Source organism: Larus michahellis, chromosome 9, assembly GCF_964199755.1.
Source record: "Larus michahellis chromosome 9, bLarMic1.1, whole genome shotgun sequence".
Classification (NCBI taxonomy): domain Eukaryota; kingdom Metazoa; phylum Chordata; class Aves; order Charadriiformes; family Laridae; genus Larus; species Larus michahellis.
The window spans coordinates 13,518,782-13,539,872 of record NC_133904.1 but is presented as its reverse complement, the minus strand read 5'-3'; the positions used below and the strand labels follow the sequence as shown (position 1 = coordinate 13,539,872).

Below are 21,091 nucleotides of genomic sequence, written 5' to 3'. Positions count from 1 at the left end.
CTAATTAGAGAGCAGCTCTTTGGCGTATGGGGAAAGGTGCTTTGAGAGACGATCTGTTCTCTTGTCAGGGAAAAATGTGCAGGCTATTCAGATAGTTTAGGATGAGTCTTCAGATTGGTCCAGGTTCCTTTGACAGCTAAGTACTTTTTTTTTCCACCTCTGGTTTTTGTGGTTTGTTTGTTTGTTTGTTTTTGTTTTTTTTTGTTTTGGTGAGTAAGCTCTGCTGCCACAGTGGAGTGACTATCTCTGCAAGTCTTGTGCAGCATTCTCTTATGTGATGCTGACAATAAAAGTGATACAGAACTTGTACTTGGACGTGCAGCCAGAGGCAGAGTAGGTTCTGCTGAACTCTTAAACCACTTCCCCCATTTTTTTCCCATTTTAATTTCTTTGAAGTAATATGCATGCTATACAAGTATTTCTTATTATTGTTTATAAGAACTTGGTTTACTCAGGATTTTATCACATTGATTCAATGTTAATATTGTCTACTCCACATTGCAACTGCTTGAATGACTGAGCACTTCATGCCGGTAAATTAATTTATTTTTTTGCACAACACGAGGTTTAAAATAGTTCTTCATCACAGTTAGAAAATGCAAGAGTCAACTTGTTCTTTACAAAATGACAAAAATGATGTGCATGTATGTGAGAACACGTATGAATAAAAGCTCGTCCCGGGTTACATTAATATAACTAAGCACATATATACGTGGGCCCACTGCAATGGCTGCAGCCTCCTCTTCTGCAGTACATAGTTTGAAAGCATTTTTCTCAGCCTGTTGGCAGGATTCAGTTTCTTCTGTCTGTCTTTGAGGGAAGTTCCCAAAGAGATAATACACCGTGCTGCTAGGTATCTCTTTCTTCCATTGTTAAGGTTTTCCCTTACTTTTGGAGCTTGTCTGTTGCTACTTACCTCTTCAAAAGTTTAAATTGCTAAGCACAGTTTCTGTTGCTTTAATTACTCATACTTGATGGACTTGTGAACAAACCTTCTCCCTTCCCTAACTCCTATCAGTTCATCCTATAGAGAACTAGGGAAGGCTGGGGATATTTGTCTCTCTCAGCTCTCTTTGCACTATAATTGCAGTTCCTTGGCCTGTTTTTAAAAGAGATGTAGATGTTTCAAGCAGTTTTTTAACAAATAGGGATACTTTCTACCAAAAGTTCAAAACAAAAATGTTAAACTTTTGCTAAAAGGGAAGTATAGTCAAGCCTCTAGTGCATGTAATCCCAACCAGTCAAAGCAGTCATTTTAAGAGTGCTTACAGAACAGAACATCTTCAATGCTGAAGGTGCTGCAGGCATTTCCTCAGTAGAATTAAAATGCTCAGTACAATACTCGAGTTTAGCTTGGAAAGAAGATACGCAATAATCAAATGAAAATGCTATTGACCGCTTTGGGTTGTTCTGAATCCTCTAAACTGCTTTTTCAAGTGCTGATGGTTCTTTTGCTAATGGTACCAATTTCTCTGTCAAGACAGCCTTGGCTGCACAAGCTCTGAAATGGACAGGGTTCAGAGAAGTCTCTCCACACCTGCTTCCTAACCACCGTACTGCTTGGAGGCATAGCAGGGCTGCGAAAGCATTTTCTGTGCACGGTTCTTGTTGCTTAACTAAAAAGGTTTTTCAGTAAGTGGATTTTTACTGTTATATAAATTTGCCTGTACATCAGTCCAAGTTATGAAGTATTTTGTGACTGATCAGCTTCTCATAAAAGGCTGGAGTTTTTCCATTTGTGCTGTTTTGGCAAATACAAGAAGCAAATATTTTGAAGCGGGCTATGGATAGAAAAAATACCATGAATCCAACTTAAAGCTCTGTAGAATTTCAGGTTGAAAATGCTCCTTTAAAATAATTCCCTCTGTGATGAAATATATTGTTCTAAGCTTCTGTATTACCTTCACCTTGTAAAGACTGAAAGTCAGTTTTGTAGAAACACACCTGTTGTATGTTTAGGCCCTCTCATGTAAGTATTAGATGGAATATTACAACTTCATGCTGTACAACAGTGTGATAGTTGTAGTTTTCTGCAGAAGCAGCTGCTGGTAAAACCAAAATAGTTACGTATGGTTATGTACCAAAACAACCAAAATTGCCCTTTGGTTATGAGCTCAGAATTCACAAGCTCTGAGGGAATCTCACGTGACCCAGAATGTATCCCAAGTGCTGGGGTCTATAAAATATTATTTTTTACTTTGAAGTTATATGAGGTAAGTATGCTTAATCTGGGTCTTTTCTTATAGGCTGTGAAATGCAAACAAAGCAGAATTTATCATAGCCTGCACTGGTAAGACTTCTGAATTGTCAAGATTCACCAAGTCACAGAAGGCAAAGGCAGGGACTGGGAGAATGAGGGACTGCCCATTGTAGAATCATAGAATCATAGGGTTGGAAGGGACCTCTGGAGATCATCTAGTCCATACCCCCTGCCAGAGCAGGGTCACCTAGAGCAGGTTACACAGGAACATGTCCAGGTGGGTTTTGAATGTCTCCAGAGTTGGAGACTCCACCACCTCTCTGGGCAGCCTGTTCCAGGGCTCTGACACCCTCAGGGTAAAGAAGTTCCTCCTCATGTTTAGGTGGAACTTCCTATGTTCAAGTTTGTGCCCATTGCCTCTTGTCCTGTCCCCGGGCACCACTGAAAAGACCCTGTCCCCATCCTCCTGACACCCACCCTTTAAGTATTTATAAGTGTTGATAAGATCCCCCCTCAGTTGTCTTTTTTCCAGACTGAAGAGACCCAAATCCCTCAGCCTTTCTTCATAAGAGAGGTGTTCCAGTCCCCTAATCATCTTTGTAGCCCTGTGCTGCACCCTTTCCAGCAGTTCCCTGTCCCTCTTGAACCGGGGAGCCCAGAACTGGACACAGTACTCCAGGTGCGGCCTCACCAAGGCAGAGTAGGGGGGGAGGATGACCTCCCTCGACCTGCTGGCCACGCTCTTCTTGCTGCACCCCAGGATGCCATTGGCCTTCTTGGCCACGAGGGCACATTGCTGACTCATGGTCATCCTGTTGTCCACCAGGACTCCCAGGTCTCTTTCCACAGAGCTGCTCTCCAGCAGGTCAGAACCCAACCTGTACTGGTGCATGGGGTTGTTCCTCCCCAGGTGCAGCACCCTACACTTGCCCTTGTTGAACTTCATAAGGTTTCTCTCTGCCCAGATCTCCAACCTGTCCAGGTCTCTCTGTATGGTGGCACAGCCTTCTGCTGTGTCAGCCACCCCACCCAGCTTGGTGTCATCAGCAAACTTGCTGAGGGTGCACTCTGTCCCCTCATCCAGGTCATTGATGAATATATTGAACAGGACTGGACCCAGTACTGACCCCTGGGGAACACCACTCGTCACTGGTCTCCAACTAGACTCTGTGCCCCTAATCACAACCCTCTGAGCTCTATCTTTCAACCAGTTTTCTATCCACCCCACTGTCCATTCATCTAACCCACACTTCCTAAGCTTCCCTATGAGGATGCTGTGGGAGACAGTGTCAAACGCCTTAAGTCAAGGTAGACCACATCTACCGCCCTCCCCTCATCTATCCATCTAGTCATGCCATTGTAGAAGGCTATCAGATTAGTCAGACATGATTTCCCCTTGGTGAATCCATGCTGAGTACTTCTGATAGCTTTCCTTTCCTCCACGTGCCTTGAGATGACACCCAGAACGAGCTGTTCCATCATCTTTCCAGGGATGGAGGTGAGGCTGACAAGAAGACCAGGTTCAAGGCCACCAGAGGAACCTGAAGGTGCACAAATCCATGGGACCTGATCTGCAGGTCTTGAGGGAACTGGCAAATGAAGTTGCTAAGCCACTCTCCATCACATTTGAGAAGTTGTGGCAGTCTGGTGAAGTTCCCGCTGAATGAAAAATAACTGTCATTTTTAAAAAGGGTGGAAAAAAGGAAGACCCAGGGAACTACAGGCAAGTCAGTCTCACTTCTGTGCCCAGCAGGATCACAGAGCAGATCCTCCTGGAAACTACACCAAGGCACATGGAAAATAAGCAGGTTATTGGTGACAGACGACATAGCTTCACTAAAGGCAAATCACGCCTGGACAAATTTGTTGGCCTTCTACGACGGCGTTACAGTGTTGTTAAGATAAGAGAAGAGCAACTGACATCATCTACCTGTACTAAGCATTTGACACTGTCCTGCACAACATCCTTGTCTCTAAATTGGAGAGACATGGATTTGACGGATGGACCACTCAATGGACAAGGAATTGGCTGGATGGCAGCACTCCAAGTGTTGCAGTCAACAGCTTGGTGTCCATGTGGCAACCAGTGATGAGTGGCATTCCTCAAGGAACTGGGACCGGTGCTGTTTAACATCTTTGTCGGCGACATGGATAGTGGGATTGAGCACGCCCTCAGCAAGTTTGCTGACAACATCAAGCTGTGTGGAGCAGTCAACACACTGGAGGGATGGGGAAGCCATCCAAAGGGATTTGGACAGGCTTGAGAGGTGGGCCCGTGCAAACCTCATGAAGTTCAACAAGGCCAAGTTGCAGGGTCCTGCACGTGGATCGGGGCAACCCCAAGCACAAATACAGGCTGGGCTGCTCTCAGGTTTCCTAACGGCCCTTCTCATTGTCACAGATGAACTCTTAAGCTCTTCTCTTAGTATAGCCAACAATTAACTGCAGGGTTCTAAAAAGAAACTTTCTGTCTGAATAGGCAGTGCTGATTGCTTTCTTTATAAAGCGCAGGATACAAATACAAGGCCCTGGGTCAGTCTCAGTACTGTTCTTCTGTATTCTTGGTAATGCTGCTTCGATAAGACAAATATCCCGTAGACATATTTTGTTTAAACAAACAAGAAAAAAGAAAAAAAAAAAAGCAGAGCTCGTACTAAGGCAGATTTTATTGAAATGTATCCATAAACTAGCTTCTGCAGGAACAATGCAAAATTTTCAAAGTGACAGTGAAAAATAACCGTACAATAAGAAAACCGGGGGAACAGAGGAAACAAACAGCGGGGCTGAATGTCCTGGGCAACTGTCCTTAGCTCTCTGGTTCCTCTTTTAGGGAAACACTGACTAGCATAGAATAGGTTACAGAGCAAAAAAATGTTAGCTTAAGGCTAAAAGACTATAGAGTAAATAAGGCTGGATAGCAGAAAAGTTTGAGCTCAGCTGCCCAAATATCCTGTTGCTGTTGTCTGTAATATAAAATGTGCCTGCCAATACAACCTCTTACCGTTACCGAGAATATTGTTAGATCTGGTTATTACTCCCAACCTCTTCCTTATAAGAGGACCTCTGCACCCACAGAAGGTATAGATTCTCAGCGCCTTTGAGACTGCAGTCCTATCGCATCGCATCTCATCCAAAAGTCTGATAAAATTACTCTTTTCTTAAAAATCTTTCTGACTTGATCTACTTGTTTAGAAAATTCCTATTTTTTAAGTCACGATTTGTGGCATTTCTTATCCTTTTGTGGTATCTTCAGATCTTTTAATGAGGAGACAAGAAACATAAATTCAGAGAGTGCAATCTGAGGAGGTTCTTCCCAGACACGGAATGTGCCAAATTGCTTGCTTGTTGCCGTGGGCTGTAGCTACAATGCCTGTAAAGGAACTGAGCATTCTGCCAGAGTGCCCCCTCCATCCTGTATTCCCAGAACAATTGGAATGTTGTGTCATAGCCATGTGCCATTTTGAGATCTGCACAGACTTGCACATTTTCTACTTTGCAAATTAAGACATACGCAGCTCTGAAACAAGAGCGTTTGGGGAAGGGGAGGGAATGAGCCCCTTCTTCCCCCTGGAAAAACCTCAGTCCCTTCCATGCTTTCTCCCTAAATAAGGCAAAATATTCAAAATGCAGTTTTATGTGTGTATATTCTGTTATTGAGTTGTGTGCACGGCTTTCCTGAAAATTGTGCATCTAGATAATTTATATAAAAAACCCGACTTAAATTTAAAGTCTAATCTAATAATAAAAAAAATCTAATATATGAGGACTCCATCTCTTGCTTCTTTGCTTGGATGCTGTTCCTGTTCTGTGATGACTTGAGATGAGGTAATGAAAATCTTTGAAATTGAGACAATCTTCTAAGAAATGTGTCTGAATAAGGTCTATCCTTAGTATCCCCATTTCCCTGAGTGGTAATGCTGCTATGAATACAATTAATCTTCCTTAACTTTAGAACTGTAAGTCTAAATCTGTCTTCCGGACTTGCTTTGTTAGCCATAGAGGAGTAGAAGTCATCTCTAGGACATGATTCCTCTTGTTCTGAGGTAGAAGTCTGGGTGGTTGCTCAGTTTCCAAACCTGTCTGTAAGAGGCATTGAGGTATCATGGAGAAGTTCATATAAGGTTCCTTGTTAGTTAATCCAGCATATGTGATTTTTATCCTGATTATGGGTAAATATTTGGTTACTAATGGAAACTCTAACTCTTCAGACTGAAGAAGATCCAATTCTAGATTATTAGTAGACTTTAAAGATGAAAATGGCAGGTTAATTTAAATTGCTTTAATATAGTTGTTTTTAACGTCACTCTAACGCATGATTTCACTGCTATTTTTAATAGAGTCTTTCAGTTACCTTTCCATCATTCTTCTGGATCTTTAACATTACAATATGTTTTACTATCAGGACCTCAACGAATATGTTCTGTGGTTTTGACTCGAGTTGATATATAATGTTGATAATAATAATCTACCCAATATGGCTAGCAGTTCTCTTTTTCTTGGGCATGTTCTGAGATCACGTTGCCATCTTCTCCATTTTTATAAATTATCCCAGTGCAGTTGGAGCATTTCTTTTGCAGCTGTCTTTGCTGCTAATATTGTGTTTAGTTTTCTGAAAGTTGTAGATACCTGTAATAAATTCATTATTTGAAATTTCTTCTGTATGATTTGTTAAACAGATTATATAGTGCTATTTCTTTCTCTTGGCTTTATATAGTCTTATGATGTATATTTATGTGTGATTAGTAATATATCAAAGTAATATGTTACAAGTGCTCAAATAGACAAAAACCAGTTTTAATTCCCTGTGAATCACAGTGGTAATTAAAGCGAATGACAGAAAGGCGAGGGGGAAAGAAGCTGGAATGCTGTTTGTATTCAATATGGTCTGATTGAAAATTACCAAGAGATACAGACAGTGCAATCTAACAGAGAGCTGATTAAAGCCATGTGCAATACTAGCTGTAAGAGGATGGACGCAATGTACACGTGATATAACGTGGAGAGGAGGAGACATTTCTGAAGTAGAGAGGCAACCTGAATGCTGCTCTACTTTATATCCAGATATTTTTCTTCTTCCAGTCTGGTATCCTTGGGCCACAGAGATATCCATGCTTTCTCCTTGGACAGATTCCTGGAAAGTGGATGACGTAAGAGGGTTCCCATTGTATACAAACTCCAAATTTTTCCTTTGCTGTTGGAATGCCTTTACCCAAAATATTTTTTGTTATTTTGTCTGCCACTCTCAATATAGAGACAATTTAGGTTTGATAATTTGTTTGATAATGATTATTCAGTATTTCATTCCTGATTGGGTTTTGGGGTGGTTGAGGAGCGTCCTCTTCTTCCTTTGATTCCTTACTGAACTGCAGGACCCTCTGCAAAAAGCAAGGCCTATTTTTCAAGGGTAGCTATCCATGGATTTCTCCAGTTCTATTACTCGTTTTCAGATTCCGGTGGTGTTATGAAGATGTGCTAGATCTGTTGAGCTGCTTATCATTTGTCATGTGTTTTGATCAGTTGCTTTTGTTCCCATAGTTTAAATTATGAATGGGAGGTTGTAGCCATGGTGTTTGAATCATTCTGTTTGACTTTGCTCCTTAAGTCATCTTTTTCTATGATTCAGCTTTGATTTTTTTCAATAACATACGTATGTGTGTTGGAGGAATTCTGAGCAGTTTTCTGGGAAAATAGTCCTTAGCTGCCAGTGCCCCAGTGATGCATCTCTAAGGCATCTTCCTCCGAGATTATTGAATGTTCACTCAAAGACAATGAAATATTCTGCTGATGCCATTGAATAGTACTCTTTGTGCTGTACTACTTGCAGATATTTATAGGTTTTATTTTGAATTTTAAACACTGGCTTGGCTTACCTAGGAAGAAATTGTTTTTCATTCACTCTTAACTTATGATTTATCATTAAGACCAGATATTCCAAAATAACACCTGGTACATCCTTTGCTCTGCATAAATTTATTTATTCTTGCAACTCTGTCTTATGTAGGAATTTCCTGAAATCAGAGCCGGTACTTAAGGTATATGTTGCTGATTCCTTAAGGAGCTTTACGTCCTTGTGCCACTGATACACCCAATGGAAGCTTAAAGGGGTTGGGGTATAGCTCCAGCTTTTTCAGATAGTAATTTGTTTAGCAATCTTTTCTTGCAATTATCTAGCTTATCTAGCTTATCTAGCAATTCCAACTCTTTCCATGCTATTGCTTGAAAGGATGTTACCCTATCTAATTAAATAGTCATATCACCAATTTCACTTATTCCAGTACTGTTCAATCTGTAATCGGCTGCTGTTTTGGTAATAATATATATTTGTTTAGGGCCTGTCCATTTTCTGGAACTGAATTAATGATTAAGTCTTCCTGACTAAGTATTGCAATGAAAAAATAAAACTACTTGCATTAACCTTTCTGCAGTACTATATAGGAGCATCCAAGGCTGCTTCCAAGAAAAAAACCACCTGCCTCCTCTGATATAAAATGGTCAAAATTATACTATTTTCTGTATATTTTATTTCCTCTAATTCTTAAAAAAACCTTTTCTTTCTTTTTCTTTTTTTTAATCTCCTTTCTTGAAACGCAAGGCTGTGTATCCAATATGCTATAATCTGTGTGGAATGCATGTGCAGAAATGGAGTGGGTTGCGTTCTGGTGTCTGTCTGATACAAGCCTGGAGTAATTCTGTGGGGTGAGGTTAATCACGGAGCTTAGTGTAGTCTGAATGACAAGTCTGCCATTGTAGTTGACCTATGGTCACTGCAAAGACATTTCAAACCTACGTATTCCATTTTTTCCAAACATGAATAGACTAGGACCTAATATGAATTTCAAAATCAAGCCTTTCTTTTTGCATGTGGTCAGAAGCCCTTTAACATTTTAAAGCTAAGCCTTTGCTATAGGCACAATGTTGGTTTCAGTGCCAATATTGGATTGCAACTGTGATTGGGATGGAGGAACTCTGCAGCTGCTTGGCTGCCAACATGTCACATAGTTGGAGCAGTGGTAACAGAGATGAAGAGAAAGGGCATGTCTAGCTCTTACGGGGGCTTGCCTTCCTGAGTATGTCCAGGCTGAACATGGAGTTGCAACATGTACCAGTATCAACTGTTGCAAAGGAAAGCACAAGAAACTGGAAAGCATTAACTGATCATCAGTTTGAGAGTCCAAAGAATGGTCTTTCCCCTTCTACTTTGTCAGTTTGGAGATTAGAGAAGATTTGGAATACATTGAACCACTATGATGTTTCCTGAGAAGGAGAGGATTCAATAAAATCTGGCCGTTATAGGAGGTTATGAAAGCTTTGTAAGACCTTTTTTCACTTTAAGTAGTTCAGGAAAAGAGAATACCTCCTTCCTAATGTCACTCTCAAAGATTATAATCTGTATAATCTTTAAATGGCATCATTAGAGGAAGTTTGGTTATCTAATAAGAGCTTCATCCTCAGCAACTCAGCCCATCTTTCAGCATTAGTTATCCAACTGAAAACAACATGCTGGTCTCCAGTGTGCTGTTATCACTGGGACAGCTGCCTAAATAGATGAGATTTTCAGTAATAACCGTTTTTGCAAAGTAAAACATCAGTGGGAGCATTAGTTAAGAGTGACATGATGTGAATACATTCGCAGCCTCAGAATAATCAAGTGATATTCTTCATTATACTCAAAGCGTGTAATTTGGTTACAGAAATACCTCTTGTGGTGAAGCTATGTTTTATCTCCTAACAATTTATTTCAACTGTACAGCTAAGCTGGAATCGTGAAAAGCATAAATGTGATGTCAGATCTCTAGTTTGCATATTTATATTGATAGTTTCTTTCTAGTTCCTGTATAACACTGGCAGATTTGCATCATCTTTATATACCATACTTCACTGCATGTCAGTGATGATGCACATTTGTGTTAGGACGTGCTTTAGAGAAACAAATGCTGAAATGCCAGGAAATAATTGAAGTGCGGCTTGCTGGCATTCTGCCTACCTCAAAAAGAAAGACTACTGGGTATATGGGATAACAGTTTTCTCACATTGGTTGAGATTGCTACTGAGCATATTTTTTCTGTCCTTTTGGTAAGGAAATAGTAAGGTCTCCAGAACATATCAGCAGCATTCCCAAGCTTCCTCTCTGCTTTGCTAATCCCCAGTCTACCAATGGGACCTTTGATTTTCTTCATGGAGAAGGAATGGAGACATCAAGCACGAAGCTGCATTGCAGCTGATGACAAGTGTTGTATGGATGGACCAAAATTTCAGGTGTGTTATACAGGGATAGGAGATCTAGAAGGAGACATTGGATTATAGGGCAGCAGCAGAGGGTGAGAGGATATGGATACGTTTGGATGAAGTGCTGGTTATATGGTATGGGGAGAGACACTCAGTAGAAAGCTGGGAAAGGCGTGTCCACAGCCCAGTAGGGCACCTGCTTCTGCCACTGGAGGAGCTGATAGGACTTTCTAAGCAGTCTGAGCTTGGGAACCCCTTTACCGCAAAATTGTGCTGTCAACTGATTCCTGACTTTCAAAAATAGGGCAATTCCTTGACAGAGGTGAAGCTCCTTGTGTCCTAGCAAACGAAGCGCCGTACTGCCCAGACTGCCATATAACCACGTAACCTGTGGTAGAGCAATTAACAGCCTGGGGAAGAATCCCACAACTCTGCCAACTGAGCAGGTTCTGTACTGCAGCCTTGGTCAGGGTCTACACAGTGATCCAATGGCTCCTTTTTTTAATGAGCAATGTTCAATTTCTTTTTGACTGTGATGCAGAGAAAATCCTGCAAGATTAGACAGATGGGGAAACAAGAGTGCTGTATTGCTTCTGTTATTCTCCAAATGGTAGCTCATGATTATTATAATCTTTTTACTCAATCATTATGCTCTGAAATGGACAATAAAGATGAAGAATTGCTGTTTGTTATGCTATATGGTCTCTGGAGTGCCGTCCTATTTATGTTCTCAGAGAGAAAGCTTTATTTTCCTGTTATGATAGATACTTACTTGTTTTATTATATCTATGAAATTATACACTAAGGTTGCTTAAGACATAATGTCTTCTGGGAATTCTATGCAAGGTTGTATTTCTTTTTTTTTCCTTCACAGGATTAATACTATAAGTAAAACTGAAATATGCACTTCTGTGCTAAGCTAGGATATCAACTGCAGAGTAAACAATTATTCTTGTAATCTTTGGCGTCAGAAAGACTCTCCGCATATAAGTAGAACTTCGTGATAACTTCAGAATAAGGTGTCAAGGCCCAAGGCTTCAGATGTGATTTTTCAGGAGGTTTTTACATCTTTGGTTTTGTTATTATTCCTTAGAATGTCAATGCTTTACTGGTGGAACACATTCTAAGAGTGTTCATCCTGCAAAAAGATATACACGTGTGTATGATGCCAGTCCTCTTACGTAAAATAGATTATCTGCAACAAAGTATGGTAAAGAGCTCAAGCAGTAATTTAAACTTCAGTGAGATTCTTCTTTTGGTGAACATCTCATAGGAGGCTAGTAGTGGGAATACAAATAGAATCAGATAATGAAGTTGCAATTTTGTCAAGATGTTTGGGTTTTTTTTTTAAATAGTCAAATTAAGTTTTAAATAGCGTACTCTTTTCTGGAAATAGCGATGGAGCCAGTAAATTCCTGATTTTGTAAAACATACAAGCTGAAAAGCTTACTGTGATGTAGGAAAAGTTGAGCAGAACAGATCTAAGACGGGGAAACTGGTGAAACTTTTTTTTTTTTTCCCCACAAATCTGTCTGCCGTACAGGGTGAAATGAAAAAGGCATTTTGTATATATTTGCAATGTGTATGTGCTACCAAAGAGATCCCCGTGATCCTGTGTTACAGCACACGCAAGAGTAGACTTTTAAGATTGTGCAGTGATGTTACAGGACATCTGTTCAGAATTTTGAGAAAGAGATTAGCATTGTTGGAGTGGGCCCAGAGGAGGCCACAAAGATGATCACAGGGAGATTCCTGTGAGGACAGGCTTGAGAGAGTTGGGGTTGTTCAGCCTGGAGAAGAGAAGGCTCCGCTTATTGTGGCCATTCAGTACTGAAAGGGGGCCTACCAGAAAGACGGGGACAAACCTTTTGGCAGGGCCTGTTGAGTTAGGACAAGGGGTAATGGCTTTAAACTAAAAGAGGGAAGATTCAGACTACGTAGAAGAAAGATGTTTTTTATGATGAAGGTGGTGACACACTGGCACGGGTTGCCCAGAGAGGTGGTCGAGGCCCCATCCCTGGAAACATTCAAGGTCAGGTTGGACGGGGCTCTGAGCAACCTGATCTAGTTGAAGATGTCCCTGCGTACGGCAGGGGGGTTGGACTAGATGGCTTTTAAAGGACCCTTCCCACCCAAACTATTCTGTGATTCTGTGCTGGTGAGCCTTACGTCTTTGGATGTATGATGATTTTCTTCTGTCTCATCTGTTATTACGGGAGGAGATGGAATGATGTTTGTCCCCTCTACTTTCACCCTGCTCTACCTAAACCTATCATGGCTGTTCCAGAAGGAAAGTCTCCAATGCAATGCCTGAGGACATCAATGCTTTTTGCAGTAATTTTTTATTTCAGAGAGATGAGACCTTTAATATGATGGAGTTGTTTCTCCTCTGTTGGCTTCTCTACTGTGTTTAACCAGCTGCAGCAGAACTGCATGTATTCAATTCAAATTTGACTTGACTTCGGTGCACCGTGGGATTAGTGTGAATTGCAGGTTGGTGGCATGGTTTGAATGAAGACAAAATGTACCTGATCAGCTGCAGAGATCTGCAGAAAACTGTCACTTTGACAAAGTTGGGATCAAGAACTCGCTCTTGTAGGAAACTTGGTGTTCAAAAAGCTGTGAATTTCTTGAGATCGATTTGAAGTAGTAACAATGTAAGAAAGCGCATCTGCTTTGTCTTTGAAATTAAAATGTCAGCATTTTAAATAACTCTTCTAAAAACTATTCTGAGTTTAGTAACTTTTGTATTCTTCATGAAGTCTTCATATTCACTCAAATTCTGCTGTTCTTTACAACAGTGAAATTCTGGATAATTCATTTCCTTTTCTTTACTATGAATTAATTGGGAGCAAAGCCTATTATATTAGACATCCCATGTCACAGAAGGGTTGGCAGGAATAATTTGGGAAAAGCTTGTGCTTGAGCATGCAAAGCCAACAGGTAAAGTGTTATTAGTGAATGACATGCGATGTTCTTAAAGCAGGAAAGTGCCTGTGTGAGCTGCAGAACGAGGGTCTGCGTACCCGGGGGGGTTCTGACCCTGCGCCGCCATCCACTGCCTGCATCGCAGCTTCGGGGAACGAAGCGGCCGAGAACCTTCGTACCCGCGCCAAGCCATGCGCCATTCGAGTCGTTTGAAAGCCTGCCCTGACTCCAGGGCCCGCGGGCGGGCGTTTTTTACCCTAAGGGTAAAAAAACAGTCGTTTCCCCTCTGGAAACGACTGACCGCAGCCCCCCCCCTCCCGCCAGCGCCCCCGCCGTGCCCGCCGCGGCTGGGGGGTGCCCGGGCCGCGCTCCCTGCCCTCGCCCCCGGCCCGGTCCCGCCGCCACTCCCCTCCGCCCCGCCGGCGTCCCACGGCCCCCGGAGGGGGGGACATAAATCCCTCCCCGCCCGCCGCTGGGCTGCCGGCGGCGATGGCGGGCGGGCGGGCGCTGCCGTGCCTGCTGGCCGCCCTGGGGCTGCTCTCGGCGCTCAGCGCCGCCGGCACCCTCTTCCTCCTGGCGCAGTGGCGGCAGCTGGGGGCGGCGCTGCGGCAGCTGGAGGTGGCCAACGGCGACCTGCGGGACCCGCCGGGCCACCCCGCTCCCCTCGGGCCCGGCCCGGCTCCCCCCGCCCGCAGCAAGCGGAGCCGGCGCGGGGAGCGCGGCCGCGGAGAGGTGCGCGCCGAGAACGAGGAGATGCTGATGCTGCTGACCTACTCCATGGTGCCGGTAGGGCGGCGCTGCCCTCTGCGGGCACTGCCCGCGAAAGGCTCCCGCTGGGGCCGGGGCAGCGGCGGGGGTGTCCCGGAGGGGGCCTGCGCAGAGCCGGGGCGCGGGTGGGAGGGAGGGGACCCGGCAACGACACCCCTCGGTGCCACCGGGGCTGGGGGCATTGGGGACAGCGGAGCTGAGGCTGGTCCCAGCTTCGGCCTGAAGAGTCTGCTGGACGTGGCATGCTGGCAGCTGCGGTGCCAGGTCTGGCCCATTCCTGCTGCTGCGGGGTTTGTGTTGAGCAAAAATACCTACAGGATGCTTTCAGTAGGTGCCTACTGAATATGGTACCTAAGAAACAGCAGTTGCCTGCTGTTCATAGAATCATAGGGTTGGAAGGCACCTCTGGAGATCATCTAGTCCAACCCCCTGCCAGAGCAGGCTCACCCAGAGCAGGTTGCACAGGAACACGTCCAGGCGGGTTTTGAATGTCTCCAGAGACGGAGACTCCACCACCTCTCTGGGCAGCCTGTGCCAGGGCTCTGACACCCTCAGGGTAAAGAAGTTCCTCCTCATGTTTAGGTGGAACTTCCTATGTTCAAGTTTGTGCCCATTGCCTCTTGTCCTGTCCCCGGGCACCACTGAAAAGAGCCTGGCCCCATCCTCCTGACACCCACCCTTTAAGTATTTATAAGTGTTGATAAGATCCCCCCTCAGTCGTCTTTTTTCCAGACTGAAGAGAGGAGGTTATCTGAGGTCTTAAGAGTCCATGGGCCACATAGCCTACAGGTTATGATTAAACTGTTAAAATGATAGTCACATAGGCAAATGGAGTCATTTGTAGTAGCATGGATTTAATGAAACTTCAAAAGCTTAGTTACAGTAAAAAGTCAGCCTTCCAGTTTCCAAGATTTCAGATTATTAAATCTCTGCACCACTAATGGGCATCCCCCCCAACCATGTTTTCTGCTCCTCAGCACCCCAGCATGAGGTGCTGGTTGTTACTTTACCATCATATTTCTTTGGAATTGATCCGTGGCCTTTCATTAAGTGTTAAATGTAAGGCAGTTTCTGACGGGTCAGAAGAGGAGAGCTGTATGTCCTTTCTCTGGCCAAACTGCGTAGTTTTTTGCACTTCAGTGAGAAGATTAGCCTTGCTCGGGAGGAACTAGGTCATGCGGTTGAAAAACTATACAGGTCATACAGTTGAAAAACTTCGAATAGATTGAAAAGCTTTTAAGTTCTCAGTCAGAAGAAACGCAAGAAAAATATTACCCATTGAGGGAAACCTAGCGCAAGTTCTGTCCCAGTAAGGATTGTGAGCCTAGGCCCCCCAAAAAGCAGGAAAGGCTGACTCAAGCTGTTACTGATGTAACTGATATTACTGGTATAAAAAATTACTTACAGAAAATACCTTTTCAGCGATGTTCTGCTGGCATTTTTGTTAATATACCATTGCAGTGATGATTTAACAGTGCTAACATCTCCAGTAATATTAGAGCTAATGAGATTGTAGAGCACATGTGTTTGTAGCATAGAGATTTGATAATGCAGGTTTTTGGGGTTTTAGAATAAATAATTATTACTTTTACCTAAGGCTATTTAAGTCCTTGTGCTTTGAGTTTAGAATTTGCAGAACAAGAAGTCTGCAATCCGAAGAATGTCTTTTTTATTGAGAGGCAAAACTGAAAGGTACTGGATATTTGGTTCTAGTTTCTAATTACACTTACCAAACTAGCAACATTTTTCACTGGACTATGTGCATCTTATGTGGGAGCATTTAATTTCCTGAAGTCTTAAAATCATCTGGTTTTGTACTCAAAATGGTCTTAAAAATAATATCAGTAATACACATTTCAGCTCTTTGTCAATTCAGAAAAGAAATGATACATCATTTTAGGTCAAAGTGGAATGTAAACGATTATTTTTTGAACCATAATGCTCAAGTTACTGTTACTGAAGAAGACTATTTCAAATGTGAACACTTAAATGAGTTTCTAGAAACATATACCAAAAAAATTTGTAAAGAACCAGTATGTTTTCTTTAGATCTTTTTGGATCAGGCAATGTTGAAAAATTTGCTGCCCCAGTGAAATACTTCTGTGCGCGGTACCGAAGCTTTTCATCAAAACATTTAGTCAAAGCTTCGTCCTGTTTCTTTTAAGAAATCATCTTTGCGTTTGGCAGCATAGCCCATTGTGTTCCATCCACTATGAATCCTTTCTTTGAGTCAAAGGGATCCACAAATAAAATTATCCAGAGGAAAGATTCAGATCCTGACAGGGGCTGAGCGCTGTTAATGCCACTTACTGCTGGGTGCTCAGGCTTCAATGGCAGTTGGCTGCGTGGGTCATGTTGACAGCGGCAGTTCAATATGCTTCTCTGCTGTCGTGGGGTAGCACGTATGGATTAAATGAATTTTATTGCCCTCTCCAAATAGCACCGAGTGACACGGTGTGTATTGTAACAGCGTGGGGAAAGACTGTTCACTTGTGCTGCTCCTCCGTCTAAATCATGGCCGTGAGTATTGCCGTGTGCCGCGTGCTTCATTTAAACCTGTGTATCCTGCAGGGAGTTGCTTGAGGCTTTTTTTGTGCCTTTTTGTTCTTGCAGCATGCCCGTCAAATGGTTTTTCATTCTGGCTGCTGCTCAGAAGCATGTGTCGCTGTGTGCAGACCCGCTTGCTCAAGGGGAAAAAGTCCTTAGAAAAATTTTCAAGCGTCCCCCTCCCACCCCTTCAGTTCTGTATTTTGTATCGAACTCCCACTAATGCGAAGCCCTGAACACTTCTGTAGGGTGAGACAAAGCTCCTTACGGGTGGGGAGACGATCCCTGCTGCATTGGTGGGCCTTAGAGCCATGTCCCAGCCGCTGTTGAAGGTGGGCTCTCAATGGAGGCTTTGCCTGAGCAGGGTCTCTCCTGTGGTGGAGGCACAGATTTCTTTGAAATAACTTTGGGCATCAAAAATCATATTTTACCTTTAATAGTGTGAGTATATTTTTGCTTCCGTGCCTTTTGTTTATTTATTTCTATATTTATATACATATATATATTTATCTTATAAGAGAATAAATATAGGAAATTGGCAAATCCGCTGCTGTAGAAAGGCTGGCGAGGCTAACGCTCCAATAAGTTTGTCAGCAGTAAGTTTGAAAGTGCGATGTAAAACAGCGCAAGAAGTGGTGGTTTATGGACATCTAATTATCTGAGTAGTGGCCCCATAGTTTAAGTTGTCTTTTTTTTTTTTCTTTTTTCACACTCTCTTCATGAGAAAACTAAGCTTTTAGCCTTTAAATAAGATACTTTTATCTGTAGCTTTTCTTCGTGGCAGAGGTGATGCTGGCTGGTTGGATGACTGACGTACCCATCTTCCGTAGCTAAGCTGGAGGTTCTGCTGTAGGCTGGGTGCCCCCTGCTTGAGGGCCGTGTTTTTTAATTGTCACCTGAATTGCAGGGATTGGTAAAAATAATGCTGCTGAGCTAATTAGAGGGCCCCAAAGCAGGTTGTAATCACTTCAGCAACCTCAACAAAACCATTTAGTTTAAAATGCAGTTTGAATTAGAGCACACACGGATAATGTGTATTTTACAAATTACAAGGTAGAAGCCAAGTGTTTTTGAGAGGTGTGAGGGGAAAGAGAACAAGCAAATTCTGGTATTCAAAACCAGTTAGTTCTTCTCAGCCAATTTAAATTCAGTCTAAAACTTCTAAATAGAAGAGCTGTTCCAGTACAGTCTGCAATCCAGTAAATTCTCGGTATGTATCTGGCAGAATTGAAATCCATAGTCAAATATAGTTTGATTTTGCAGCAAAGGAATACTTGCCATCAAAATAATTGTCCTTTATTTGAGTCTGTAAGATTTGTCACTTGAAGCTAGTGATGCATTAATTTTAAAAATAAAGATTGATGGCGGCAAATAACCTTGCTAGGATTAAACATCGGTCTGCCTTTCAGATTAACTTGCACTTCTTCTGTCTTTTGGGACTAGTGCATTCCGTTATTTGTAAATAGAGTAACTGTACAAATGTGCAAATACATGTGCAACTCTGGGTAAATGTGGTCATAAATTATCATATATTGCACAGCCCTGAAATAATAATCTTTTTCTTTTCTGACTATAAACATTAGATTTTCCCATAAAGAGTTGAGGCACTTCCAGTGCTCATGTTCATAATATTCTTATTTCTGCTGGATGTTTTGATGAGTTGCAAAACATTTTAGCGTGGACTCTTGGCATGCAGGACATGTGACATGAATGTTTGCCCAGCCAAACCCCATGTATTTTGTAAAGATGACTTTTTAATTCATAAATTTTAGTCTACTCTAGATTAAAAGCATCTGTATGAATGTCTCTTCCAGCTTGATTTTTATGAAGTCAGGATTTGGGATTGGTATGTTGGGATGAAGTATTTTGAATGGACAAAGGTCCATTCTAAATTTGCAGATCTTGGTTATTCCAAGAAAAGAAATCGCTTACTTGGAACACAGGTCATCTTTCTCAGTGGATATGCTATGTTTGAAAAGTTTCTGTCACTTGATAAGAATATAAAATAAAATTGAATGTAGTTTTTATTAGCTGATGTTGCCTCTTAATACCTTCTACTGACGGAGTCAATGCATGGACAACCACACGTGTTTTACAGTAATGAGTGAACTTTAATGTCTAGATGATGTATGGGGTTGGCTGCCCGATATTTTCTTATTTTCAGTAAGGTTTAAAATGAGGTATATTGGGCAGATTCCTATGAGAGAATCACTGCCGTGAAAAGATGGATGTTGTCACAGTGTTAAAGGAGTTCTAAATAGTTTATTCGTATAAGCACAGAGTGGACAGTTGTATCCTTGTTTTTGGAATAATTTCTGTAGGCAAAGTAAACTAGATACTTTTATGGCACGTGTTGTTTTCAACTTTACTTTCTTTGCAACATTAGGTGCGAGTGATGGTGGATTTATGTAACAGCACAAAAGGGGTATGCTTAACAGGTATGTTCATTGCCTTACGCGTTACACTTACGTTACCTTCAGGAATAGAGAATTACAATGTTTTAAAAGAAGTTGAGGTCAATGACTTCATCAAAGAACTATGCTGTTTACTCTATCAGAATTACATATCAATTGAGTTATTTATTTAAAAAAGATAATAGGTGTTGCTCTGGGACTTACCTATACCTACTTACTATAAATGCTGGAGCTCAGTTGATGTTACTTTCTTTTCTGAGCTATTTCTTTCCCATTTTCATAAGGAAATCTTATAGACTTGGGCTTTTCAAATACTAGTTGAGGTTTAGTCTTGCTATTTCTCTGTGTGTCCCCACACTTCAAGGCTAACATGATGAACTTAGAGGGTGTAGAACCTTGCTTCCATTGTTGTAACTGCTGTGGAGCAGCGGGACTTCGATGAGCAGCGTGTTTGTCCCCCCTGCCTTGGATCACGGTAACAGGACGGTGGGTTTTACGTGTTACTGGTGGGGAGCTGGAACAGCTGGTGCCTGGGACAAGAGATGATGTGAGACATTTCTATTTGATTTGCTGAAGAAAATGTCAGGTCGTAGCAAATTTAACGGCTACGGTCCAGCTTTGAAGTCTATGACACAGAGTCACATGTTCTTTTTGGAAATGAGAAAATAAGAAATAAGCCACTTTTTATGAGTTTAAGAAAATGCTTCACTTGCTGTCAGTCTTGTATTTTCAAATGGCTGTATAAGGTCCATTTGGCTCAACTGACTTCAACATCAATGAGAATTACCCTGGTGCACACAGATTTTAGGCACTACTTCTGAAACTGTAGATTGGCTCTGATTGCAGCTGGGGCTGAACCACAGACAACCTGAAAGTGTTTCTTTGGGCTCCAGACTTCTGAATTCGTGCTATTTGGTGTCTTCTGCACCTTTTTGCTCTCTTGACGCTATCAAATTTTGTCTCTATTACTGCCTTTCTCTGCTATGTGACATTTGCTACTTTTCAAGCACCTTTCTTATTTATCTTGTGCTTATGCAAGGAGAACCCAGATCCTCAGGTTTTGAGATGAGGAAGTAATTGAATGCACTAATGGACGTAACATTGTAGTGTGGAAAAAAAAGGTCATTTACTGGAAAACTGGCAGAAAGATGTTAACTGATGTTACTGCCTGTACTGATTAAAAGGGATAATTGCTGTAATGGTATTATAAAATGGTTTTCACTTTACTCATAATGCTTTCTAATTAATGCTGAAAATTGTCATCTTTAGGGAAATCTGGTAATTACTGTTATTTTCTATTGTAGAGAGTTTTGTTGAAACAAGACAGTACTTTGTTGGCTGGATAAAAACGGTCACAGAACTAATTTGATTCTTTAATTGCAACTACCACCTATCTTTGTGTTCTCCTAACCTGCTTCTCCTGTTTGGTTTTTATGGTGTTTTGGTTTTGTGGGGTTTTTTTGTTTGTTTGTTTGTTTTTGATTTTATAAAATGTGTATTGGGGATCACGTAAGATAAATCTTATTAGAGAAACATTTTCTGGCTTACTCTTGCTTTACTCTTGCCTGCTATGCTCTCTTCTCGTTACGGCCCTACACTTGACCTAAGTCAGAGAGAGCGAGACAGACTTTATTGTGTTACGTGTAGCTGAATAACTGAAGCAAATGCCATTTCTGTTACACCAGCTGCATTCTGTGGGGAGCTGGGTCCAGTCTGGAGAACAATTACACGTGAAAAGCCCGATTGTGATTTAGGTGTAGTTAATAGGAATGACAAGACTTTTCTTCTTTTCCTATTTTAAATAGTCTGAACCCTGAACTGCAATGAAATATCCATAAAGCCCAGAGAAGTGTAGCATGTGTTTTTGTGTGTACTTTCAACAGGATTTTTAATTGTGACTTCATCAGTATTGCAAGGCTAGTCTTCTACTATAACAGGATCTTGGAGAGTGCTTACATAAAAGAAATGTAGTGATTCTTACGTGCCTTGTTATGTATAATACAAAGCA

General features: G+C 41.9%; 1 protein-coding gene across 3 annotated transcripts in view; it reads left to right on the top strand.

Annotated features, from left to right (window-relative positions):
• Window positions 1–21,091, top strand: part of GLDN (gliomedin) — a 121,661-nt gene that overhangs the window by 86,809 nt on the left and 13,761 nt on the right. Inside the window, exons 1-2 of one of the 3 annotated variants that reach the window (XM_074600734.1) lie at window positions 13,825–14,140; window positions 19,056–19,107. In XM_074600734.1, coding sequence (XP_074456835.1) covers window positions 13,844–14,140; window positions 19,056–19,107 — 349 coding nt within the window. In that variant the 5' untranslated portion in view covers window positions 13,825–13,843. Of the gene's footprint in view, window positions 1–13,824; window positions 14,141–19,055; window positions 19,108–21,091 lie in introns of those variants that run through there. The other 2 variants (XM_074600736.1, XM_074600735.1) reach the window with 2 other exon arrangements.